Genomic DNA, 19390 nt, shown 5'->3' on the forward strand with positions numbered 1-19390 from the left:
ATTTTTAGATAGACCAACTTAAGTTAGAATTTCCCATAATTTCTTGTTTGGACGTTACTTGAATGTGGGATCGAACAATGCTGACATTTTCAGATTACTTCCTTTTGATGTGAAAAGGGAGGTAAATTCATCAAGATAATTAACTATGAAATAAAAAAAAAAACACTTGTAAACATCAAGAGATAATCTAAGCGACCGAACCCCAAGGCCTTTGTACAGATGTAGCTTAGCTGGCTCAATCTGAATCATTGAACATTGTTGCTGGTTTAGATTGGTTTGATTTACTACAATTTACTTTTTTCCTAAAAATACACCGTAGCTAAAACAATCTGACCTCAAATCAGATCTGCCTCTTTCTCCCTACAGATACATAAACGTGTCGTTTGCCGGTTTATGTGCAATGACAAAAAAAAACACTTTCATTTTTGATGGGTTCACGTCCTTTTTTATATTGATAATAAAACCATGTATTTAAAAAAGAGATAAAAAAATAAAAAGAATCGTTCTAATTAGGTTTTCAAGAGCCTTTACAGCTAAATCGAGCAAAGAAGTTAAAAATAAAACGACAAAAATGGCAAAATGCTTTATAGAAAACACATCGAAATGGCTTAGCTGAGTCCTAAATACATATAAATACACATACACACACAATATAACAATTTACACCTATCCTGAGAAAAGAGCGGAATAACAACCAGTAGGAATGACATAACATCGCCTATATCTTTTAACGTATTTACAAAATTGGCAAATTTTCTTGTTTTTGTTTATAATCACGGACTTTCAACCGAAATTTGAGACTTTCAACACGAAAAGAAAACTTTGAGCATGCTGACGAATTCATTTGACGTTCTCATACTCTCAATTTTGTCTAATTTCATATGGACATCTCCACCAAAAAACGTGCTCACGAAACTCATTTCTTGATCATAATTCAAAATAAAGTGCATAGACTGAAAAATGCGAAATAGAAACAGAAGACAGGGAATATTTTGATCTCGCCATTGGTTTTTCTAAGGGAGATACTACTACGTATGATGTTTAAAGTTTTCAATATTTTGCAGAATTCGTGGAGATCAAATATGACAATGAAGCGATATATAATGGTGTTGCAATGGAATTACGGAAGACATCATTAATAAACAATAAATGGTGCATGAAGTCAAAACGATGAACTGTTTTTTTTTTTTTTTTTTTTTTTTGGTTAATACCAGTATCTATCTCCTACAATTTTTTTCATCGACATAGAACCCTCGAATTCCTAGCAACGCAATTCCTTGAATTAGCGGAATCACCAACATTATTCCCCTAATCCACGGGTGTTAATTTGTAGGTCGACCATACATAGCCATTGGGACTTTACTATTTGTAAAACATTTAGAACAACCCAATTGCAAGTATCACTTACGCCACTTTTTAGCTGTCGTAGCCAGCTGCTCGTCTGTTTTTGCAGCGATTGCGAATTGTGTATTATCTCCGAATAATGTTACAACTTTTCCCGTTACTACCTTACGTCCGAATAAATGAATAGATAGAGGAATTTTGAGGCCAAGTATTACATTTCTTAATCTTTAAAACATACGTAAAAAACAATTGCCCAAGTTTAGAAGCCTGTGGCACCCCGTTTTGAATTTTCCAAACTGGAGTTTTTGACTATTGCTGGAACACCCTGTGTTCTCCCACTATTAAAGATCCTAACTTTTAAAGGAAACTTCTAGGTTCTTCCAGTTACTCTAGCAATAACATTTAAGATTTAATATTCTTTATTTAAGCGCATAAAAAAACAGCCTCTTGTGACAACCCCCACCAAAGACTAAAAATTACAACCTATTATCAAAAGGATTGAATTGACGGATAAAAAATTGAACAAATCTATTTAAATAATATTTCATTGATCTTTATCTGACATCAATGCTGGTTTGAAAAATATGATGGCAGCAGACCAAGAAGTTACAGAAAAAGAAATAGAAGATGGTAGTAAATAGAAAATCCAAAATCTAAGAAGAGGTTTTGCCATTGATAGGCATATCTAGCTTTTCAAAAAGAAAAGAAAAAAATTCGCAAAGAAGCCCTGTTCTGAAGAATAATCCATGTTTCAAAATGAAAAGTTTACGAGGGAAATAGTGGCTACTTTGTTTTCACAACACTCGAAGTTTATAAACACTCTAAGTGTTTATAAATGATTTGGGGAATTCTTATAATTCTTCTTTTCTAACCGGCTTCAAATAATACTAGATTTAAGTTACCTAAGAAACCTAAAGTTTTGAGGCAACTTTGTATTGGCTTCGCCACCAAAAGTATCGCATGAGCAATACTTTGGCTTTGTTTCCTCACAATCGATCAAACATTATAGTTGTCAATCCTTGAAACTAATAAATTGGTATTTCTCTGGAAGAATTTTTGGTTCAGAAAGTGGTAACAAGAATTTTAAAGGCGGTCTGAAAGTACAGTGTTTCTGCTTGAATCCTACTCTATTCTCTGTTTCTTGATAGCCAATCAGTGGTGTTGCTTTTTTTTAAGTAACACCACTGACTCGGTCTAGCTAAAGCTACGTAACTTTGTCTAAAACCAATAGCATGTATTATTTGTTAGCAGCGTACTTGAGGGTCAGAACAATTTGGTACTTTGTCTTTTTCCAAAAGTGTCACAGAACTACTGATAATTGCAAACCTACGTCTTTCCGTTCTATTATCAGTTACGATCACTGAATATCCAATTGCATGAAAACAAATTTTTTGCCCTTAAGTGTTTCTGAAACAAATAAGAGGTGAATAATCGGTACACGTATGTAACTGCTCCTCCTTGAAGATGAACGAGCTTTACATATTTTTTTTTTATTGCAAGCCGCTCTCCGTGATGCAGGTGCAACGAATGTTTCATATCCTGACATATATATTACGAACCAAAAGCAATTTCTTAACACGAGTATCTACCCTTCTCCCTGGAAAAGAGCTTGCTTCACGAGCCAGGTGGGGTTTCAACCTGGGTCCTGGGAGGAGTGGAACGACCAGCTCTTTATCCTCCAACACCTACTCGAGCACCGTATGACACAATTCGATCACTATAAGCCTATCCGTGGATTTTATAACTCTTTACGCTCTATCATTAGAGACTACATATGGGTTGTGATATGTGAAGACGGTGTTCCAGAAAAATTGATAAACTTTATCCTGGGATACTTGTCCTCATATGCGAACCTGCGCACAAATAGATGAGGAATCATTCTCCATCTTAGACATCGATTTTGGGATGAGGCTAGGATACTTCCTTTCCCCCTTAATATTCAATTTAGGTATCAATTGGATAGTCAAGCGGTATTTGCATTCTACTGGAAGCGTCGAGGTTAGTCCTGATTTCTCCAAAGCTGCCTTGACTATGTAGGTAATACCATTCTGCTTGTGAATCAGGCAGATGTAGTACAGAAATTTTGAACAAAATACCTTCTGCATCCATAGTCTTTGCGCAACTGAGGAAGAACGGTGGAAGTAAAGAAATGTTCTTTTATTAAATAAAAAAATTGGATTAACGAGGTGATCATCCGCTCTTTACTCCTATACGGCTGCGAAACGTCGCTTCTGAAAGCGGCATATATTCATGGCCTCAACGTTTTCGACTACTTCAGTTTAAGACACAATCTTAATGGTTTTTTTCCCTTGGATAGAGTCAGTGTCTTCAAAATTCGACAACATTGTTGCCAAAAAAATGACAATGGTGAACAAATCAGAAGTCACTACCTAATTTGGTTGGGTCATGTTTGTCGGAGGTCAGATAGCTCTCTCATCATTTAGGTGTTGAACTGCATGCCTCCGATTCATCGGAAGAAGAAGCGGGAAGGCGTGGGTCAAAGCATTCAATACGAACCTGGAACCTGAGGTACATAATAAATGAAGATCACTGTACCAAACACTGATGATCACTGGCGGATCCAGGAGGCCGGGAGACCCCGCCCCCCCCCAATTTTTTTTTTCAGGCGCCCTCGTTCCTTGTTTTTTCCTGTTTTTCACTCTTTTTTAAAAACAAATTTGTCAATTTGGTCAATTATTGGCGCCCTTGTCACATTGCCCCCCCCCCCTCAAGATTTGGCTTATTGGCGCCCTTGTCATACTGGGTCCCCTCCAAAGATTTTACTATATGTTCGCCCCTGCTGAAGACTAAACAGCAGGGCACTCAATAGTCTTCCAGGTCATAGTACCAGGGAGAGCTTATATCCTGAGTCAAGTACAAGAAAGTACCGCAGGCCTGCTGAAAACCCTTGCGTGGTTCTGGTTCAAACAAGATAATACATGCGTATCCTTCCACTAAAATCTTGAAAGTGGAAGGGACGCCAAAGGATGCTGGAGTCCATTTTATGCCTCCAACACCATAAACTGAAATTCTATGTGTCCATCATGGATGAACCACAGGATTACATTATCTCTAGAATCCTATAGATTGAGAATCATTGTACGTTTCCGAATAAACTAGGTGTTATCTGCCTACCTTTCTGCTAAAACGTTCTCTGTGGGAGAGATTTGGGTGTTGCTTAGACTTTTTTACATTGTCTTTATACGGAGTCAAAGATTTAGCTTGTTTTTGCATCGAGGCAGGACTTTTTTCGCCAAATCAAGACTTAACTTTTTTGCGTTGAATCGGTAATTGCAAAGTAATGTATCGAACGAATTTTTGGACAAAAGAAACTGAAGCCCTTTATTTCAATCAGATCATCAAGGATTATTTATCAGTGTTAAAAAAAAACATGTGTCTTGGTTCAAAAGTAGGTTTTCTTGCTGTGGCCAATTTTCTATTGTCACTTTTAAGAAAAGGGCCAAGGATATGTTTCAATTTCTATAGCAATGAGGTCCTACTATTTCTCTACCACAGTCTCTAACGCAGAGAACGAAATGAGAAACTCAACTCAAATCATGAACAGAAATGGCTAGCAATAGCAGATGGATGCACTTTTGATCTCGTGAGAAAATGCTCCTTTCTTGACCATTAAATTTTTCTATTTATTGTTACTATAAGAAACAAAACGTTGACGGAAGAACTTCAGATGGTCCTCTCGGAAAAAGAAAACTAAATTCCCACCTCAGCTCCCAAACCTTAGAATCTGGCTAAAAGACCAGCGGAAACCATCCTCTTTGGTCGAGGCAAGGATTTTCCGCAGCTTTCCAAAATCTAATTGCATGTTTGTCAATCCTGCCTGAGATCCATACTTACCGTAAGAACTTCAGTGGTTGGACCCTTGACACTTTCTCGCACAGGAAAAAACACAGGAAGAGCCCAGTTTTGCTACCACAAGACAATGAAAGGTCAGCTTCCTTGTGCATTGTCCTAAACATATTCATTGTACAAGCTAACTTTTGGGGGGATTCTGTTAGCATTTAAATCAAAATTGAAAACTTAAAACGAATCTACATTAAAACTTAGGATGAGCATGAATGATTGATTAAAAAAACTTTTTCCACAAGATAAGTTTTTCAAAAAAAAGTAAAGAACTCCATTAAACCAAAAATGAACAATAATAGAATCAAATAATCTACCAAGCATACAACTATCAGAAATCAGTATCAAAAACTTTTCGTGAAGAGAATGACCAGGATAAAGCCTACGCGGAAATGCAGCTCTATATTTCACAGCTGTTTTAGCGAAGAATAAAAACTATGGGTTATCCTAAGAAACTTGTAATAAAAAAAGAAACCATTAAAAACGCTAAAAATATATAAATTCACTGAAATTAAAACAGTCACAGCGTCATGACTCTGCGCTTGAAGTTTTTGATGAATAACTAAGGGTAAGCTCGGTCTGAACTCCTCTCACCAATATTAATACTGTCTTTTACCCTCCAGAGATAAGTTCTGGGGGTTCCCCTATATCATAGGACAACATCGCAGTGCAATTACAGAAAAAAAACGAACCCATAATTGGAATACGGTTGATTGAAGTATTATAAAATCGTACTAGACACTGTGCCAATTGCATACATTCCAGAGTCTCATCTGCGCTTGTAGATATAAATAGCAAAACCATGTGGCTATTTAGGTTCAACAATCCCCATTTAATCTTAGATTATTTGTTTCAGTTAAAGACAATCAGAATTGTTAATCTTTTCATATCTGAATACTCGGATGCGTATTCAGATTAGCAATCATTTCCTGCACTTTCCAAGAACAGTATGGTTGTCATAGAGCTGTGAATGTCTTTGACATTGAGATCTCTTAATCGTGGATCTTGTAAGATTTTTCACAAAATAGGTTGTGTCCTTGAAAATATGGGACTTAAAAAGTTGGAGTATGAAATCACGAGGAAACGTAGCACACTTAAAGGTCAATGAGGGAGTCTGTGAACTCGAACTCCTGTTTTCAATGGGTGGAAATCAGATATAAGCACATTACCAAAGTTTCTATGTCTTTTGTGCCAACGGTTTAAATTAAAGGGTGACATGCGGACAGTTCTAACTGCCCTGGCTGGCTAGTTATTTATTACATTAAAAGCCAAAAAGGGGAATTAATCTTTAAATTATAAAATGAACAATAAAAATGAATCACATCAGCAAAAAGAAAGGTTTTCATTTGTTCACTTTGAGAATGTCTAAATTGCTTGTAATTCAGTTCCCTAAGAATCTAAAAGAAGAAAGACAACTTAGTATTGATCTGGATGACTAATTCATGATTCAGTGCAGACAAAACTACATGATTGGTTTAATTAAACTGCTCCTAAATTAGCTGTTAATAATTCCAGGTGCATAAAATAATAGTTGGATCTGTTGCGGATCGAGATGGTAGATTACAAAGAGGTGATCGTGTCCTTTCCATTAATGGGAGGAATCTTAAAGGAGTAACTCATAGGGAGGCTCTTCAAATCTTAAAGGTAAGCATAGTGTTCGTGAAAATAGAAGATTTTGTAGCTTCTAAAATGTTATTAAATAAAAAAAACAAGTTTTTTAAACTGAAAGTAAGGAGCGACATTAAAACTTAAAAGGAACAGAAATTATTCCGTATATGAAAGGGGCTGTCCCCTCCTCAACGCCTCGCTCTTTACGCTAAAGTTTTTTATTGTTTTAAAAAATAAAGTTGTGTAAAAATAAAGTATATATTATATATATATATATATATATATATATATATATATATATATATATATATATATATATATATATATATATATATATATATATATATATATATATATATATATATATATATATATATATATATATATATATATATATATATATATATATATATACACACATCTTTGATCTTTCTTTTGGCAAAAGCACAAAATTCCACATTTTTGCAGATGAGAGCTTGAAACTCTACAGTAGGGTTCTCTGATTTGCTGAATCTAGTGGCGCAATTTTCATTAAGGTTCTTTGAATTTTAAGGAAAGTTTTCCCCCTTTTTCAAAATTCCGCCAAATTTTTTTCAGGCTCGTTGCCTTTGATGAATAACAGTAAACTTATGTATTTGAAATCAGCATACTAAGTCGATTCTTTTGATATATCTATTGGTATCAAAATTCTCTTATTTGAAGTTTCGATTACTATTGAGCCTCGTCGCTCCTTACTTACAGTTTGTTTTCCACGAACTGTTTGACTAGTAAATTTAAATTTCGTTTTAACATTCATGTATTTAGGAAAATAAAAATATAATTTTTTTGGAAAACTAGCCTCAAGGTCAACCTCAGTTTGAATTGTGTCCCAATTCTTTAAGAATGACTCCTGAAACACAAGGGCCTTTTAATTAGAACAATAAGACGCTTTTTAAACGTACTAAAAAACTAAAAAACTTTTTAGCCTCGTCGCTCCTTACTTACAGTTTGTTTTCCACAAACTGTTTGACTAGTAAATTTAAATTTCGTTTTAACATTCATGTATTTAGGAAAATAAAAATCTAACTTTTTTTGGAAAAGTAACCTCAAGGTCAACCTCAGTTTGAATTGTGTCCCAATTCTTTAAGAATGACTCCTGAAACACAAGGGCCTTTTAATTAGAACAATAAGACGCTTTTTAAACGTACTAAAAAACTAAAAAACTTTTTTCGTTAAAGTTAATTAAAAACGCAAAATTCCACATTTTTGCAGATAGGAGTTTGAAGCTTCTTTAATAATGTTCGTTAATAAGCTGAATCTGATGGTGTGAATTTCGTTAAAGTTAATTAAAAAAAACTCGCAATTTAAACTACATTCTATTGTTTGAAAAAAATTGATTTGTGAGGAAGTTAAACTTTGGCGTAAAGAGCGAGGCGTTGAGGAGGAGAAAGCTCCTTTCATACACTGGCTAGTTTCCGTTCGGTTTAAGATTTAATGTCATTACTTACTTTCAGTTAAAAAAAAGTTCTTTTTTTATTTCATTTGTGAACGTTTTTTAATTAATGCAGGTTTTGATTTTGGCTCACACTGCATGAATAATTTAAACGAAATTTGCATATTAATTTTACTTTTATTTGGTAAAATGGCTTTCTCGAAACTTTTTGAATTTTATTTACGAACGTTTTTATTAGTAATAAATATACGTAACTTACGAATTAACTTACGTAACGAACTTCTATATTCACATATTTTTAATACGTATATTAGAGGGTTCTCCCCCTAGTCAATACCTTGCTCTTTAATCTAAAGTTCCAATTTTCTTCCAATTCTTTAAAAATGACCCCTTAATCACAAAGGCCGTTAATTAGAATAAATAGCTCTTATGAAAGTACTAAAAAATCTTTGGCTGAAAGAGCGAGGCATTGACTAGAAGGTGAACCCAATCATACAGCTAATATTTTTTTGTTCGTTTTAAGTTTGATGTTGCTCCTTACTTTCAGTTGAAAAACTTGTTTTTTATATTTAATTTCTGATTTTTTTTTAAAATAATGATGGGAAATCCGGCGCCCGCTTCATAGCAATGTCCCTTCCCCCATGAACACTTCCTTCATGAAAAGATCCTCCCACATAACCCCCGACCCACCCTCACCCCCCCCCACTACCAGAAAAAATTCCCCCTGAAAACGTCTGAATAGCCTACTTCCCAATAACCAATACTATATGTTAACATTGCGTAAAGTTCATAACTTTCAGCCCTCCTCCTGGGGGCTTAGATGGATTAAGTCATCCTAAAAGACATAGTTATAATATTTTCGACCATGCTGAACAAAATGGCTATCTCAAAATTTTAATCGGGTGACTTTGGGGAAACAATGAGCGTGGGAGGGGGTCTAGTTGCCCTCCATTTTTGTTTGGTCACTTAAAAAGGGCACTAGAACTTTTAATTTCCGTTCCAATGAACCCTTCTACGACATTCTACGACCAATGGGTCGATACAATCACCCCTGGAAAAAAAAATAAAAATAAACACGCATCCGTGACCTTTATTCTGGCAAAAAATGCAAAATTCCATGTTTTTGCAGATATGTTCTTGATACCTCTACACTAGGATTCTCTGATACGCTGAATATGATGGTGTGATTTTCATTAAGGTTCTATAACATTTAGGGGGTCTCCCTTTTTTCGAAAATCAGCCAAATTTTCTCAGGCGCGTAAATTTTGATAGGTAAGATTAAACTTGATGAAACTTATATATTTAAACAGAATTAAAATCTGATGCTTTTGATGTATCTATCGGTATCAAAATTCCGTTTTTTAGAGTTTCGGTTACTATTGAGCCGGGTCGCTCCTTCTTTACAGTTTGTTACCACGAACTGTTTGATGATTGAAATTGAGTCTCCAAGAGAAATAAACAGAGCTTCAGTTTTGTTCTGGAACAAAGAAAGATCGGTTAATTATTTTTTTATTTAATTTTTTCATAAATATCAACGAAGAATTTGCTCAAAGCTAAAAATACTAGGAAGACTTCAAAAGAAAAACAGTTCAATTAAGAAACCTTTCAAAGGTGAAATACAAAACAAAATTTTTAGCTTATGAGAATTGTGCTGAAAAGGATCCAACAAAAAAGGGTTTGCTGAAAAGGGTTTACCATGTCCTATCCCAAAAAACATCCGTCCGGACCATTGCAATGCAGGGGAATTTTGAGCCAGCGAGTAAAACGGTAGAATTCTACTTTGGCTATCTTGGAAATGGGTTAGGTTAAGAAAATGAAGCTTTCTGGGATGGGTCTACAGGCTAAAGTATGTCCCGGGAGGGTATCTTGAAGTACCTACCCACTCCTTTTCCCTCTAGAGGGTCCTTAAATTTGTCTACATGACAGGTCTTACCTGTTGAAATTTTGACAAACCAATATTTTACCTTAATTTTCAGTTATCAGCTTCTTAATCTCTGGTTTTAGTTCTGAAAATGCAATTCCTGTTATTTGAGTAGAATTTTAAGCAATATCAATATATTTTTTTTAATTTAGGAAATGTATTTCCATATCTTATAAATTGGGATTGAGCAAAGTTGTGAAGCTGAAAACAATTTTGTTGTACTCAGTGGCGGATCCTGTGGGGGGAGCGAAGCCCCCCCCCCCCCTTAGCGTAGTCTAAAGTAGCGTAATTTATTTAATTAACTCAAGTTTGCGTTTATTAAACTTGCTCCCAACTCAAATTTATCGGATCAACCTGTTTTGCTCCCCCCCCTAAATTTTTTTCGGATCAACAAATTTTGCGCACCCCCTCCCTAAAAAAATCCTGGATCCGCCCCTGGTTGCACTAAGAGTAAGATCTATTTTACAAGGTTTCATTGTTGTACTTCATTTAAACGGAAGATCTATTTTGCAAGGTTTCACTTTTATAGAACACAGATTCTTAAAGGAATTCAAAGGTCAGGACCCTCTAGAGGGAGGACTGGAGGTAGGTACTTGAAAATACCATCCCAGGTCATACTTTAGACTATAAACCCATCCCTGAAAGTTTCATTTTCCTAACCTAACCCCTTTTGAGGATAGCCAAAAGTAGATAAAGTAGAATTTTACCAGTAAAACACCTGCCATAGTATTCATTACAGCTAAAAGGAAATTATGAGGGGTTAGCATCACCAATTTGGTCCAAAAATATTGTTGTTTGGAAGCAACAATATTTTAGAAGAATCACAACTTTAGTCACCTTGCGATAGTGATGAGGAAAGAGCCGCGCCTGGTAATTGAACAAGGTCAGGTTCGATCCCGCGTGTTGTAAGGAAGTTCTTGACGTGAAGCTCAATTGTAATTTTTTTTATTTTTAGATTATGGAATTTCATAGAATGTTGGTCGAAAAATTCCTTTTAAAAAAATTTATTTTGCAATAAAAGTTATTCGGGAATTCCAAAGTTTATTTATTTGTTATTCTCAGTTTTATAGACACCAAACTGATGATAAAAAAACATTTTTCAACAATACTTAAAAAGTAGAGTATCATTTGAGGAGATAAGTTGCCTCCTTGACCTTTTCTCTCCCTCCCCCTTGATTTATTGGTATTTGTTTGATAACACAGAAAAAACGATCAATCTATCAATGATCTCTTTTTGGATTTTGATGGGTAATCAAGCAGTTGGTGGTAACGAACTGTAAGTAAGGAGCGACCCGGCTCAATAGCAACCGAAGCTCTATGAAACAGAATTTTGATACCAAAAGATATATCAAAAGAATTGACTTATTACGCTGGTTCCAAATATGTAAGTTTCATTAAGTTTAATCTTACTCATCAAAAGCTATGAGCCTGAGAAAATTTGTCTGATTTTCGAAAAAAGGGGAAAGATCCCCTTGAAGTCAAATAATTTTAATGAAAATCCCACCATCAGATTCAGTGTATCAAAGAACACAACTTCAGAAGGTTCAAGCTCATATCTGCAAAAATGTGGAATTTTATATTTTTTTTTGCCAGAAGAAGGATCAGGGATGCGTGTTTGTTTTTTTTCAGGGGTGATCGTATTGACATAGTGGGCCTAGAACGTCGGGAGATGGCTCATTCTAACGGAAATAAAAATTTCTAGTGCCCTTTTTAAGTGACCAAAAAATTGGAGGGCAAATAGGCCCCGTCCCACGCCACTATCCTCAAAATCGTCCTATTAAAATTTTAGACTATTTTGTTAAGGATAGTTGAAAGGCCCAATAGCTATATCTTTGGAGGTAAAATGACCCCCTACAGCCCCTTGGTAATGGTTTTTAAGTTATAAAATTTGCCCATTGTTTGCATAGGGGTGCTACCATTTCATCTAACCGTCACAAGCACTAAACGTCATTTCGTCGACAAGGAAAATCGGTCAGAACGTCGACAGTCATAACATCGACCCGACAGGACATCCACAGTCACAATAGCTACCCGTCAGAACGTCGACAGTCATAACAACGACACGTCAGGACATCGACAGTGATAGCATCGACAGGTCAGGATATCGACAGTAACAATCGCCACCCGTCAGAACATCGACAGTTATAATATTGACCCGTCAGGATATCGACAAAACAATTATAAGTTTATATAATAGTAATAAGCATATAATAGTTTAGAAACAAATTTCGGCTATATATTAGCACATCAGGGGGTGGGGGTAAAGCATCGCATATATTAAATACGTAACCTAACCCGACCTATGTACCCTTTCCCCCCGAAACCCCAAAAAAGATAAGTTTTAAAGATTTAGATGTTATGACGGATTTTGACGATGTCCTGACGTGTCGATGTTATGACTCTCGGCGTTCTGACGGGTAGCGAATTGTGACTGTCGATGTTACGACTGTCGACGTTCTGACGGGTAGCGATTGTGACTGTCGATGTCCTGACGTGTCGATGTTATGACTGTCGATGTCCTGACGGTTAGTGGTTCTGACGGATTTTTTTTCGATGTTATGACGGATTTTGTCGATGTCCTGACGGTAGTGGTCCTGACATGTCGATTTCCTGACGCCTTCCCATTTACGTATAATATTTGTTATTGGGAAGTATGCATACATTTTCCGGGTGGGGAGAAAAGGACGAATTTTCTGCTGGGATGATTGTGCAGGGGGAGAATTTTCCACGGAGAGGAAGTTTCCAGAGGGTGAAGTTTTCAGAGGAAATTTACACTGGATGAATTTGCCAGAATTCTTATACGAAATTTTTGTATGTCTTGCTTTCTCTTTACCGATTCAATTTTACGCGTGGAGATGTTAAGGATAATTGTCCGGGGTCAGCTTTTGCTAGGATTAAATTGTCTCGAGAATGTTTCGATGGGAGGGGGATTTTTTCGTGGAGGTTGAGCCAGGTATCCTGGCGTTATTTAAATAACGATCAGAAATAAAAACAAGAAGCTTTTCAACTCAAAGTAAGGAGTAACATTAAAACTTAAAACGAACAGAAATAATTAAGAATATGAGGGGGGTTGCCCCCTCCTCAACACATCGCTCTTTACGCTAAAGTTTGAATTTTGTCTCAATTCTTTAAAAGCAACTTCTGAAACATAAGGGTCATTTAATTAGAATAATAAGTAACTTTTATTAAAGTACCAAAAAACTGTAGCGTGGAGAGTGAGGTGTTGAGCAGGGAGAAACCCCCTTCATATACGTAGTAAAGGGAAAAATGGCGTGAAATGGGAAAAGGAAAAAAGGGTGTGGGAGGGGGGACTAGTTGCCCTCTGATCTCTTTTGACTCTTAAAAAGTGAACTAGAACTTTCGATTTCCATTCAAATGAGCCATCTCTAAAGTTTATTCGAACGTCCCTTCCTTAAGAACCATACATACCCTTGGGCATAACTTACAACGCCTGCCCCCAGACCCTGGGAGATTGTATCGACACCGGAGTTTTTTTATTATCTGACCTTTGAACTATTTCTAACAAAATGGTTATCTTGACGAAATCAATAGGAATTCCAAATAGAGATAGGTCCTTTTATTAGACAGTGAAACGAAAATATAAAACAAAGACTAAATATTTCGATGACGAAGTCGGTCATCACCATCAGTAGAGTTACTAACTTATCAAAATTAAAACAAACTGCTTTTATACTAAACAAAATAATCACTTCCGGGTCAAAGCAAGTTACCGGTCCATCCATTGACTTAAAAAGTTCACTAACTGTTCTTGAGTTTTTTTTTATACTGCGTTGAGTAAAGGTTGTACAAGTTTCTTCGAAATTACAGGTCAAAGCAGGTTACCATTGACTTTGAAAGTTCACTAAGTGTTCTTGAATCTTGTAATACTGTGTTGAACATTTTTCTAATTAAAAATGAAATAATGCTGAATTTACAGGTGCTAAATTTATCATTTTATTCTTCTAATAGCAAATGAAATGTTGCTGATTCTGAAGTTGGTCTATAATCTGAAGTTGTTGTCTGAAAATTTTTATCTGATGCATTTTAGAAAAAAGGGCATGGAAGGGGGGGGGGGTAGTTGCGTTTCGATATCTTTTGACTCTGAAAACATGAACTAAAACTTTTAATTTCCAATCAAATGAGCCCTCTCTGAATTTTATACAAGGATCAACTCCGTAAGAACCATATTTGCCCCCAGGGCATCCTTACAACGCCTGTCTCGGGGCCCTGGTTGGTTGTATCGACACCGGAGTTTTGTTATATGGTCTATGAACCATTTTTAACAATTTTTATCTGATGTATTTGGGGGAAAGGGGCGTAGCGGGGGGGGGGCAGTTGCCCTCCGATCACTTTTGACTCTTAAAAAGGCCACTAGAACTCGATTTCCAATCGAATGAGCCCCCTTTGAAGTTTATACGACGACCTCTTCCATATGAAGTGCCTCTGAAAAAAAATAATAATAATAAAAGATTGGAGCCGTATGGCCTTTACTATAGGCAATGCTGTAGCGTTGCCTCTGATTCTAAATACATTAATTTTTTTTCAGTTTATTGCTACCCACCCAAAACCAAAAATCTGAGAAATTTTTATTCATTTACTCATTTATATTAGTAACTACTGTTTGTCAGTGTTTCCACTTATCTTGTCAAACAATCTGTAGAATCTTGCCAATTTTCGGGAGAAAATCGTGAGATGGCTCTCAAGATTCGGAAGAAAATCGGGAGATAGATCTCAGGATTTGGTAGAATTTTCAGTTTTTTGTATTTTGCATTGAGTTTTTGGAGGTGTTCGAGCAATTTGAGTATAAAGTACCACATTCTAAATGTTTGGAGTGCAGATTTACTGGAGCCAGCTGCAATTCGGGAAAGAAAATTCGTCAATCAACGTTGTCAAACATGACAAAAGGAAGCAGCTAGAAGCTTGAAATGTATTTAATTTTGAAACTAAGTGCAGTTATATTTCATTCAGACTCTAAAGCTCTTTAATTAAGACATTTTTCTTTATCGACCCTTACTTTTTGTGGCCCTTTCACATTCCACACAACAGCCCACTAAGTTCAGGACTGGGACAGAAAATCTGGACGAATTACGGACACTAGGCCTTTGAGACCATTGAGTCTGAGTTACGTGGATAATTTTTTTTACCACCATCCCCAGAGGTATTCACAAATGATAAAGAGAAAACGCAAAGTCGTAGTTCATTAGTATTAATATAACTGAAAAAAAGTATAAGAAATAGCAAAACTTTCAGATACATATACCACATTACATTCATAATCTGTGTGTATCGCATGGCTTTTTATGTGAGCAGCCTCCTCTGATCATGCCGTAACTCAGCTGTGCTGGCATACGCTACTACTCCTTTTAGCCTCTTTCTGAGAGGCTGGTCAACAGTAGTTATCTGAGTACCATTTTGCTTAGACATATAGCAATCTCCATGTTATTCTACGTTCCTTGGCACCTTTGCATGGCTGACTGTCAGACTGGTTATTTGGCAGTGTATAATATAGTCAAAAACATGTTTTGAGGGCATGGTCGTAATAACATAATGTGCTCAAACAGGTTTTTTTCTGTTATTGCTGTCAATTGCATAATGAATGTACATCTTGAGTTCACATGCACATTCTTAAAAAACTGATATGATATAAAGTAGTCAAACATGTTTTGGGAGCACGCACGAAATTATGTAACACAACTACTGTTTTTTATTCGTCCTTGCAATCCTGTATAAAATGGTCAGGCATTGGAATTTATTTTTTATTATATTTTAGCAGTTCAAGCATTGCACACTGTATTTTATTAATTTTGGAACAATGTATATTTCTATTTTCAATGTGAGCACACTTTCATTCTTTATTTCCAAAAAAAAAAAATCGTTTTAACAATAAATTTAAATTTCAGGGGGACTTAGCCCCCCTCCCCCTCCAACAACACAAACTCTAAAATATGATGTGTATACTCAATAGAAAACGCATTTTACGCTTTTTTCCATTATGTAAATAAAATATATCCCCCCACTGCTTTGTTTAAAAGTTTTAATTAACTACAAATAGTTCTTTTTCGTTCAAAAATGTCCTTTTCCCACTGTGCATTTAAAATGTGCTGTCTTTTTCCGAGCTAAATAAAACCATCTGTATTTATCCTGTTACCAAGAGAGGGTGATTTCAAAACAATATTGGCATGCATCTTATCGGGATTAAGAAAACAAAAAGATGGAAATGTGCGATTCAAGACTCATTGACAAAAGAGTTTGTTTTGTGGCCAAATTAGATGCGATAATTCATTTTCAATTGTATTTGATGAAAGCAAATGGATTTCACGAATGATTAAGAGGCTTTTATAAAAATATATGGCAGGAGGGGGGCAGTTTATCAATTCTAACACGGTTTTTCTTTACTTGATACCCATAAAAAACAAAATTTTTGTGTTAAATAAGTAATTCTTGTATCTTTTAAAAGAGCTTTACGGGGTTTGAGAGAGACTCTGTTCCCTGATTCCGTGTGGTTAGAGGGGGATTCTTTGTGCAGACTAATTTTTTCTTCTGTAAAAAAGGGAGTCGTTTTTACATGCTAAATTATTTTTTTTAAGTCTTCTTTTTTAAGGAGGAGGATTCCTACAATTACTCTCCCCCGGAAAAGAGAGCTAAGGCTAACGGCGTTGCTCCAATACAACAACTGGAGATTGCCGAGTCATCCAGGCCCACGCGAATACTGTCTGGTAAAAAACGGCCAAAACTCAATGACACAGAAGAGTTCAATTTTGAAGCTACTTTAGGGAAAGGTGGCATATCGTCTCATGATATTTTGGATATAACGACATTAGATGATTTATTGGTTATGGTAGACAATATTCAAAATCCTCAAGAATTCGTCCCAAAAGGACCAGTCGCTTAAAGCACTAAAGCACTTTGGGGGGACTAGCATGAACTTGAGGAGACATAGCGTTATTCACTATGCCCCACGAACGGTTTCTACCGAGCAAGTTGGAAGTTCCACTTTAAGCACTATTCGTCAGATAGCTTTCAACTTTATAGCGCACTCACAATTTCGTTCGACAAATTCCCTTTTTAAACAAGTTGCTGATAATTTAACTTTTACATTCGACTCAGAGATGGCGTTCATGTACTAAAGTTAAGAAAAAAAAACCCGGGTCAACACGCGCCTCTTAGCCTAATCAAATGTAGATTCCTTCAAGGTGTAACAAAAGTTAGAATATGAAAAAACCCGCCATTGCTCCGTGTATTCTTCAATGAAATAAGGAACTTCTCGTGAAATTTTTTGTCCATATTTCATTTGAAGTCTTAATTTAAGCAAAATTAAACGATCATCGTTTGTTCGGCTAATAGTTTATAATCAGCTACTTGTATGCGCGTGTGTGTTTTTACTAAAGCGGGTAATTATTGAATAAAAAAAAAGGGTGTGTAGGGGTGGGGTAAAAAAAAACTTAAATCGGATAGTGCCTTAATATTGATACATGACTTGAGTAGGAGGTAAACATCTAACTAGACATGAAATGCTTCATGAGAAGTAGGTTATTGCTTCTTGCTGAACTAATGGCAAATATTTTTATAATGTACTTTACTTTATTGCTATTAGCCAAACACTCTTGATACTAATGAATTGTCTATGAAGGGGGGGGGGTATATTTATAGGAAAAGGAATCCGCTTCTATTCTGATTGCTATTTCTTATGGATGGCTAGATTTGTAGGAAAAAGAATCAATTTCTTTTTTTTTAAATGGGGGTATTAAGAAAATGATTTGGTTGACTTTTTTATCTTATTTTATTGCTATTAGTCAAACGTTGCGATGTTTTTGTGTGTTTGTGTGTGTGTGTGTGGGTGTGTGTGAGCGTGTGTGTGTGTGAGCATGTGAGTGTGAGCGTGTGCGTGTGGGTGTGCGTGTGCGCGTGTGTGTGTGTGTGTGCGTGTGTGTGTGTGTGTGTGCGTGTGCGTGTGTGTGTGTGTGTTTGTGTGTGTGTGTGTGTGTGTGTGTGTGTTTGCGTGTGTGTGTGCGTGTGTGTGTATGTGTCTGTGTGTGTGTGTGTGTGTATGTGTGTGTGTGAGCGGTGAATGCGCTGAGTCTACTCGATAATTCATTGAGATAGTATAATGAATAGTGCAATTCAATAAAGACATAATGATTTTCACTATTTTGTTTTGTGTTTTTGTATGTATGTTACTAACAAAATTTGTAACTTATTACGTATTTGTTCTGTAAATAATGCTATAAGCACAAAGTATTTAGTTTAAATAATTCTAGGAGGAATTGAGTTTTATGAGTGGTATGGAAAAAAAAGTGTGCTATAATTGTGATAAAACTTTCCTCAAAGAAAAAAACTTAATCCATTCATTTTCTAGTTTCAGGGGGAAGCTGTGAAAACTTCTGCCTTCCCTGGCCCGGGACTTCAAAGTATCATGGGTAATTGTCCCCTCTCACCGGATGATGATGTTAGTGAAGGTACGTTATTTGGTATCCCTCTGGATTTTCAATTTAGAGCTGAAGAAATGGACAGTCTTATGCAAATTGTTGGACCTAATGTTCCCGGGGACATTTTTGACGATGGTTTTATAGTTAGTGAATTGGGTCCTGTGCAAATAGGTGCAGGACATGAAAATAGTGTCATATCCCCGGAACTACGTGAATTTTATTTGTTAGAGTCTGCTCTAGGTCGCTTACAAACATATAGGGTAGATTTTAACCCTCCTGAGGAAAACGTGATTGACGGGGGCATAATTTTAACAGACCCAGTGAATGTTCTCCATAGCAACATCGACAGAATTCGAGCACTTATAGAGATTCAGATTCAGAAATGGGGGAGTCAAGGGGGGGGTTAAAGCATCAGTAAATCAAAAAGTTTATTTACAAAAGGGGACATCTGGGGAAATTTTTTATTTTCATTTTTCAACTGGCAATCAAACTTTTTACCCCGGTCTAAATGAATTTGAGAATAACTTTTTCAACTGGGTAAATAAATTAATTTCAACTTTGGACACGTTTAACGAGAGGGGAAGTGGGTCCACCATTTTATACATTGAACACATGGATCTGAATCTCAGTAGATTTAAAAAAAACTTTATTTTAATTGGAGGGCGGGGTAACAAAATAAAATGCCACCCAGATTTGTCGGCTACAGGAGGAGTTCAAGGTTTCAATTTTGAAACTGGACTGCAATACTTTAAATATGCATTTTTAGCAGCAGCCCATAAAACATTAAAAAAAGGATTC

The 19390-nt window shown here is 36.0% G+C and overlaps 1 protein-coding gene across 3 annotated transcripts in view; it reads left to right on the forward strand.

Annotated features, from left to right (window-relative positions):
- The window catches only part of bbg (PDZ domain-containing protein big bang), a 309605-nt gene that overhangs the window by 253769 nt on the left and 36446 nt on the right, over window positions 1-19390 (forward strand). For all 3 annotated transcript variants that reach the window (XR_016143110.1, XR_016143111.1, XM_089102679.1), the window contains exon 10: window positions 6721-6849. Coding sequence is in view for 1 of the 3 variants with exons in the window: in XM_089102679.1 (XP_088958805.1) it covers window positions 6721-6849 (129 nt within the window). In the remaining 2 variants the exon portion in view is untranslated. The remainder of the gene's footprint in view (window positions 1-6720; window positions 6850-19390) is intronic.

Source organism: Artemia sp. Qi Xiang Cuo, chromosome 16 (assembly GCF_049724085.1).
Source record: "Artemia sp. Qi Xiang Cuo chromosome 16, ASM4972408v1, whole genome shotgun sequence".
Classification (NCBI taxonomy): domain Eukaryota; kingdom Metazoa; phylum Arthropoda; class Branchiopoda; order Anostraca; family Artemiidae; genus Artemia; species Artemia sp. Qi Xiang Cuo.